The sequence below is a fragment of the Orycteropus afer genome, unplaced genomic scaffold, assembly GCF_000298275.1.
Source record: "Orycteropus afer afer isolate SDZICR_OR568_19922 unplaced genomic scaffold, OryAfe1.0 scaffold00037, whole genome shotgun sequence".
In the NCBI taxonomy this organism is placed as follows: Eukaryota; Metazoa; Chordata; class Mammalia; order Tubulidentata; family Orycteropodidae; genus Orycteropus; species Orycteropus afer.
Window position 1 is genome coordinate 4,055,863 of NW_006921624.1, and position 8,514 is coordinate 4,064,376.

Consider the following 8,514-nt stretch of genomic DNA (forward strand, 5'->3'; position numbering starts at 1 on the left):
AAAAAAAAAAAAAAAAAAGAATGCCCAGGTGTATAGCAGAGCTGACAAGGGGCAAAGTTGTAGTAGCTTCCTGGCCACAGCCAGCTATGTGGAGGGAGCGAGTAGTTGGACCCGCAGGCTTGGGACCATGGTCACAAGGGACATAAAGCTCAAATGGCATAACATAATACACAAAAACCATTGTTCTACATCCTACTTTGGTGAGTAGCGACCGGGGTCTTAAATGTTTGCGAGTGGCCATCTAGATGCAACAATGGGTCTCTCCTCATGCAGAGCAAAGAAGAATGAAGAAAACCAAAGGTTCATGGAAACAATTAGTCCAAGGGACTGGTAGACCATGAGATCCTCAGCCTATATGACCTTGAGACCAGAAGAACTAGATGGTTCCCGGCTACCAATGTCAACCACTCGGAGGGGATTCAGTCCAAGAGATCCTGATGCTGGATAGAGTGGCGAACAACGTGGAACAAAACTCAAACTCATTATAAAAAAAAAAAAAAAGACAAGGTTTGGTGGTCTGATATAAGCTGGTGAGATCCCTGAGACTATGGCCCCTACTTTCAGGGGCCCCCTTTCAGGTCTGGAACTGAACATTTACATCCTTAGAGCATTCAATCATGGGAGAACAGAAGGGCAGTGTTTGCACAGGGAGACAGCTCGGAGGGCAGGAATGCATGGGAGGGAAGGACACAGGGAAGAGGTAACTATGGGGGAGAAAGTAAGAAGAGACCTGTTACACTGCGGGGAATTGCAGCCAATGTCATGAAACAAAACGTGTATGAACTGCTGTATGGAAAATGAATTTGCTCTGTAAACTTTCATCCAGGTCACATTTAAAAAAAAAAAAAAAGATTCTTTATAGGACCAATGTTCTATGATCTTTGTGTATGGTCCATACATATTAACATGAAGAAATTCAAACAGTGGCATACAATCCACACCTAGTTACACAGGGCAGTTATGGTAAGCATAGTCCCATAGAGGATACCTCTCAGCAGCTTTCTGCTAGGAGGAAAAAGCTCACAAAGGTGGCAAAATGCTTCCCTTTACCCAAGAGCATAAATGTTTGCTACCGTTTCCTGTTGGACTAGCTTGAGCTTGTTCTCTTCAATCTCATTCTGAAGCACTTGAAGTTGGTGCTGTTTTGTTGCCCCTTCTTTCTGCCAGTCTTCAAGCTGCTTCTTCTGCTCACTGATGTCCCTCTGGAGCCTGCTCTGCTCACTGAGCTGCATGTCCCGCTGGTTGGTGGTGTGAAGCAGATCCTTTAGATGAGAGAACAAACTGAAACCACTAACAAGGCCAGCTTCACTCTACATGGATAGTGTCAACCCTGTCTCATCTAAGTCTCACCAAATGAGAAGGGCAAAGTTCCACACCCTTATTACCTCAATTAACTTATAGAAAGTTATCTAGAACCGAGTTTAATCATTGTTGGCTTTTCTTTTATTTAGTATCTAGGAAATGAGATGTCAAAAACATGCAATCTTAGGCAAGAGACTCAGTTCCTCCAAGCTTTACTGCCTCATTACTAAGATAGAAACAGACAATATGCACCCTCAGGATTGTTGGGAGGATTAAGAAAAACTGTGAATAAGGCTTAACAATGTTAAAATTGTTAAGGCTTAGAAATGAGCTTAAAATCACAGTTTTGTTACTATTGAAAGTACTTATATAGCTTTTAAAAACTCAGAAAACAATAAAACTTCTTTCTTCAAAGAAGCCAAATTAAGTGTTCTGAAAACCACAAAAAAAGTTTATAAGAACCTGTGTAAGTACTTTAAGACTGAATACTTAAAGTTTTTTATATCTCAGAGGCACAGCATCCTAATGGTAGAGAAAGAGAATTTAGATGCTAAACCAACTGCTAATTTACATAGCGGAATCCGAGGACCTACGGCCAAGGGCCCAGAACTTGCTTGAGGTTCTTTGAAACTCAGTATTATAGCACTATCCTTACAGGACAATCCTGAGGTACTTTTAAGATCATTAGAAGTATTAGGATCAAGAATCCTCCCTATTTAACATCTGACAAGACAGAAGCCCAGAGGCCCAGGTTACTCACAGATCAGTAAGTGACGAAACCTAAACCCAGCCTTTGGAGGCCTCTGCGATGTGGATCAGAGAAGGTCCATCTGGTCCCTGAAGTTCCCGGAAGGGCTACTGATAGGTCAGCCTCTAGTGTAGCAACTACCCTGTTTAATAGCTTTAAGTAAAACTTTGAATCAAGAGTTTTAGGGCTAAAATAAAATTTGAAAACCACTTTTCTGCATCAAATTTTTCTTTATATTTTTGTGTCATATAAATAGTTCCATGGGACCTGCTGGTATGAGAAGCAGCCAGCCTACCTGATTTTTGTTGCTGTTATTTCAACCATCTGCATGCCTTCAGGATACTACTAGAAGATTACATTTGTTAAGCTTACCTGTTCTGCTAGGTTCAAATGGTCTTGGACACGAGCTAGTTCTTCCTGTAGTGTGTTCACTTCTTCTCGTTTTTCTACAAAAGTAAAATTTTAATAAGATATGTATGCATTTTCCTGATTTTCATCAGACCTCTAAAGAGTAGAGTGGAAAGAAATTTAAACACATTTCTGTTACATGTATGATCACTATCTTACTAAATGGCACAGTGTGTTAAATGCTTGGTTGCTAACCAAAAGGTTAGCAGTTCAAACCCACTAGCCACTCCATGGGAGAAAGATGTGGCAGTCTGCTTCTGTAAATAATTCAGCCTTGGAAACCCTATGGGGCACCAGTTCTACTCTGTCCTATAGGGTCATGCTGAGTAGTAATCAACTTGCAAACAAGTTTTATTTTAATTTTACTAAAGTCCAAAAGATAGTAACATGCACAACCAGATCTGGGCTTGGGGCCTAGGTTTTTAAAGATTTACATGTTCAAAACTTCATAATAAACATTTAAATACCTAGTGTTGGTAAAATTCATAGTTTAGAAGTACCCACCATACTTCTGACAAAAATGAAAATTGATACAACTTTTTAGGAAGATGATTTGGGAGTCAATTTCAAAATCTGTATCAAGGTCTTCGATTTGTCACTTATTAGCTATGTGACTAAGAGCAAATCAATTCTACTTGAGCAACTCACACAGAAACTACACCAGTTTTCTCATCTGTAAATGGGTAAAATGATAGATGCTGCTACCTTATAATAATGTCATGAGAAAAATGCATGCAAAATACTTATCATGAGGCCTTAAAAAAAAAAAAAAAACCAAACCCACTGCTGTTGGGACAATTCTGACTCATAGCAACCCCACTGGGTTTCCAAGGCAGTAAATCTTTACAGAAGTAGATTGTCCAGTCTTGCTTCCACGGAGTGGCTGGTGGGTTTGAACCACCAACCTTCTGGTTAGCAGTCAGATACCTTAGGCACTATGCTACCAGAGCTCCTAGACCTAGGACATGGTTAATGTTCAAAAAATGCATCATTAGCTAGAATTATTCATGAATATTTATAAAGATTTGGTGATAAGGATGTTATCTGCATCTTTATCTGGAAGGATATACACACCAAACTGTTAATAGGAAGGGTTTTTCTAAGATTAATAGTAATATTTATTTATACCAAAAGGCTATGATTTTTATTTGTTAAGAAACAGATTACTTTAAAGAAATAGTTGTAATAAGATATAATTCACACAGCATGTATTTTACTCATTTAATATGTACAGTTTAATGGTTTGTGGTATATTTAAAGTTGTGCAACCATCATCCAATCTAATGTTAGAACATTGTCATCATGTCTACAAGAAACCCATGCCTATGAGCACCAATTACTTTTTTTTTAGCCAGCCAATTTTATTTAGATTGTTTCCATTTGTTTGCAATTACAAAGAAATCCATAATGAACACTCTTATGCATAAATCACTTCCTGTAATTCTGAGCATTTCCTTAGGCACCAATTACTTCCGTAATAAGAAAAATCAAATAATTACCCAAAGAATCTAACAAAGGAAAAAAAAAAATCTCTTCTTTCCTGTTCTGCTCATACCTTGTAGCTGTTGCTGCATTACTGAAATGTCTTTATGTAGTGAGAGCTTGTCTCTATTTAGCTGGTCTAGTTCTTGCTGCAGTTTTTTGACATACAATTCCAACTTTTCTAAGTTTGATTGCTCCATTTTGCTGTTCTCTTCTGTAGTTGTAAAAACTCTATTACAAAAGCAAAGAATAAGTAAAACTGTCAAATGTAAAATGTTCACGCACACTCACACAAGGTGGCTGAGGAATAGTATTATACTTTCACAATATACAGTCGTGGCAAGTCTGAACTCTATAAACCTTAACAAAATCTAACACTCTTCAACTAGTTTTCAAAAGCAATTTCATTATCAGCTTTCTACACAAGAGAGTTTTCAAAAACTGAGTCACTAAACTCAAGTTCTAGAAAAGCCAAGGATAAAAAACATGGAGTATCTTTTGCATAAATGAAACGAAACAGTATGTATTTGTTTTGTTTGGCTTTTGTCAATCAGCATAATTATTGTGAGATTCATCCATGTTTTCTTGTTTATATAAATATTTAATTCGCTTTTTACTGGTAAGTAGTCTTCCACGGCATAGATATATCACAATTTGTTTGTCCACTCACCAACTGGTGGACATTTGGGTTGTTTCCAGTTTTCAACTATAACTAACAAAGACGCTACGTACATTAGTGTACATTAGTGGACACATGCTTTCATTTCTTACATAAATGCCTAGGACTGAAATGGCTGGATTTTATGGTAGGCATATGCTTAAATTGTTAAGTAACCGCCAAACTGTTTTCTAAAGCAGTTGTACCATTTTACACACCCACCAGTGGTGTATAAAAGTTCCTTGCTAATACTTGGTATGGTCGATATTTAATATTAGCCTTTCTAATAGGTATGTGGTAATATCTCTTTGCAGTTTTAATTTGCATTTCCCTAATGATTACTGATGCTGAGTATCTTCTCATGTGCTTATTTGCCATCCATATATCTTTTTTGGTGAAGTCTCCAAATCTTTTGCCTATTTTTAAAAATTGAGTTTTCAGAGATTTTAAAAAGGTATTTTCTGGACATAATCCTTTATTAAATACATGGTCGCAAAGATTTTCTCTCAGATCGTGGATATCTTTTCAATCTTTTGGGAAGTAAAGCTCTAAATTTTGATGAATTCTATTTTATAAATTTATTTCTTTATGTATCATGCTTGTGGTGTCATACATAAGAAATTTTTGCCTACCCCAAGTCACACAGGTTTTCCTTCTAGAAGTTTTAAATTTAGAATTTTACATTTATGTAAACATATTAAGTTTCGAAATCAGGTAGTGTTAGTATTAAAATTTTGCTCTTCAAATTGCCAATTTCCACAAAAAGGGTTGCTGTAATTTTGATCGGGAATTGTCTTGAATCTATATGAATTTGGGGAAAACTAATCTATCTTGAACAACAGAAAACAAAACAAATTAGAAAGAATTCACCATAAATGCTATTGGTGAATTGTAGTATGATACTAAATTTGTGGAGTGTTTCTTATTTGCTATACTCCAATTTTTTTTATGTACCGTGTTTATATTATTTTGATAAATTAACAAAATGCCTCATCTTTCTAGAAGTAATCCTCTCAGCTTTTCTGCTCCTGCTCTCACCTTGTGGTCTGGGTCAACTTCTTTTCCCACCTGTCACATGTCTCTTCGAGATCTTCCTTCTCTTTGCTCAAAGACTCAATACACACTTGTAATGCTCGCGTCTCGGCAGTCATTCGCTCTATTTCCCGTTTGTCCTTCTCAAGGAGCTGCTTCTGCCACTCTATCTCCCCTTTCTGTCGCTGGGCTGTCTGCTGCAAATTCTCTAACTCCAGTTTCTCCTAAATTAGACAAAAGAGAGCTCAAATATCCAGAAGAGCAAGACTGCAGTTGGCTAAGGGTATGATAAACTTTGTTCATTACCTGGAGCACTTCAACCTGCATCTTCTCCAGCTCAGACACCTTTTGGTTATGCTGTAGCTTCAAGCCTTGTAGCTCATTGTTTTCAAGTTGTATCATGTCTAGAATATTCTTTAGTTCTAACAGACAGAAGCAAAGCATGCTCTAAGCTATTAAGTAAACATGGAAACGTTTACAAAATGAAATAAAAAATAATGCTACTGACTGAATCAAGAAACAATAAACAGATGATTAAAAATTCTTTGTTTGAATTCAACTCAGGGAGTTGTTGAATTTTTTTTTATGGGAAAAAAAATCCTTTAAAACTATTGTTAAATATTAATTTGTTAAAAATATTTTAATGAACACATTTAACAAAAATCTAGTTCTCAACGTATTACCCCTTCGTAAAAGAATTAACTAAGAGCACTTTTATATAAACAAAAATTAATCAAAATAAATGTGGGAAACTTTAAATTCATTTTCTGGTTATAAAAATATCTGCTCACCGGGTAAGATTCAAAAAATTAAAAAAAAGTATAAAACAAGAAATGATAATCAAGCATTATCCCATCATCCAAAAATAATCCCTATTACAATAGCATTTTCATTTTATTTCCTCCAATGAATACCTATACATACACATATATATTTTTAAATAAAATAGCATTACATTGCATGTTCAGTTTTTACACTCTTCACATAAGCATTTTTGCATGTCATTAAATGTTGTTAAAAATATGACTTTTAAATTGGCTATTTAAGCTATTTCCAAATTCTGCCATTCTAAATATTGCTGTGACGTGCATAAACGCTCGCCCTCTCTAGCTTACTAGAAATGGGCTCAGAGAATAGCTGTGAATTTTAGGACTCTTGAAACACAGGGAGATCGTTCCGATTTATACTTCAATCAACAGCCAGTAAGAGCTCCTCGTTCACCACACTCTGCTCAGCAAGGAATATGATTATTCTGCTTTTAAATAAATCTTATTCATTTGAATGGCAGAAAACATGATATTCCTTTTGAATTTTGCTTTTCTTCACTTATTAATAATTGATCTGACTGAGATTTTTTTTCTGTGACCTGAAATACAGACATTTCTAGCCCCAAATTTTATATGACTGTTTTCCTTTAAACTTACCAGTTTTATGTTTAAACATTTGCCCTAAAACTACCTGAAGATTTTCTTCCTCTTTTCCAATTTCCTGCTTTATAAGTGCAAGTTGAGTTTTTTTTTCACTAATCTGGACATTCAGTTCTCCTTTCTGAAAACTCAGTTCTTCCAGAAGAGATTTTACTTCCTGTGTAGGGGGAAATCATGCCTCTATTCAAAATTATGAATAGAAATTACTTTAAAATCAATTCTGTTATAAATGATCTCATTTCACAGAAATTCTAATTTGGAAAGAAGCTCATTTTTGCCTTTTATGTCAAAAATAGCACTATTTTCATACTAACATAGCTCTGTATGATAGGAGGAACTAACACATTATGTTCATTTAAATGTATATGTGACATTTATTATGTGCAAGATACTACGTTGTCTAGAAAAAAAGGCACATTCAGACATGATTCCTGACCTCAAGGGGTTCAGCCCTCACCAGGAGATAAAGAAGGGCACATTCACAGGATGACACCAGACAGAGTGACTCAGACTCAGAAGAGGAAGAAACTCCTACAGCTAGAATAGAAGGAAAGTCATGGAAGTCTTCAAAGAGGAGGTGGTATGAAGCTGGGTCATGAAAAATGGATAGGCTGTGGTTAGTGATGAGGGACAAAGGGCATTCCCAGAGAAGAAATGGTATGAGAAAAGACCCACAGACAGGAAAATCTTGAGCATATCCAGAAAACGATATGGGGAGAATGATACCCAACAGCCAATAGCACAGGTACCTAACACAAAACCAAAGCAGTATTGCAAGGTCTCCAAGATTTCAGCAATTTATATTTGCATTTAGGGGAAACCAAATGAAAATATATTAATAGATCCATAGTGTTATCCTAGGGCTCAAAGAAAACCTATTGAGAAACAAACCCTAATGTGACTGCACTTCTCAGCTACTTCACTCTCTCCCAGTCTCAGAGCTTCCTGGAGGTCAGCCTTTGCCTGGACCAGGCTTCCTTGGAGTAGATGCAGCTCTTCCTTTTTATGCGCTAACTGCCTGTCCAAGACGGCCATCTCTTGCTGCTGACTTGTCATCTGCATTAAAGAAAAGGGAAGAATGCTAAGGGTCTAGTCCCAAGAGTCAGGAAGGGGAGACTAGGTGGGAGCATGAAATGCCTATTAAGATCTTGAACTTACATGCTTAAAACCACTCCAGTCACAGCAATAACAACAATATGATAATAATGGTTGTCCCTCAGGCTATGGTTTTCAAAGCACTTTCATATCTACATTTTATTTTTTTTTATTTTATTTTGATTTGGGTGAAGATTTACAGAGCAAATTCACTTTCCATACAGCAGTTCACATATACTTTGTCTCATGTCATTGAGCACAGTTTACCACAATGCAAGCTCCCCTCCCACTTCCTCCTCATAGTTACCTCTTCCCAGTGTCCATCCCTCCATACTCTACTGCCCCCTGAGCTGTCTCCCTGT

The 8,514-nt window shown here is 36.6% G+C and overlaps 1 protein-coding gene across 1 annotated transcript in view; it reads right to left on the bottom strand.

Moving 5' to 3' along the window:
* The window catches only part of CNTRL (centriolin), a 119,076-nt gene that overhangs the window by 17,458 nt on the left and 93,104 nt on the right, over window positions 1-8,514 (bottom strand). Inside the window, exons 29-35 of the mRNA XM_042780385.1 lie at window positions 7,949-8,113; window positions 7,055-7,214; window positions 5,937-6,052; window positions 5,637-5,854; window positions 4,014-4,171; window positions 2,423-2,496; window positions 1,074-1,262 (exon numbers count right to left, since the gene is read on the bottom strand). Coding sequence (XP_042636319.1) covers window positions 1,074-1,262; window positions 2,423-2,496; window positions 4,014-4,171; window positions 5,637-5,854; window positions 5,937-6,052; window positions 7,055-7,214; window positions 7,949-8,113 — 1,080 coding nt within the window. The remainder of the gene's footprint in view (window positions 1-1,073; window positions 1,263-2,422; window positions 2,497-4,013; window positions 4,172-5,636; window positions 5,855-5,936; window positions 6,053-7,054; window positions 7,215-7,948; window positions 8,114-8,514) is intronic.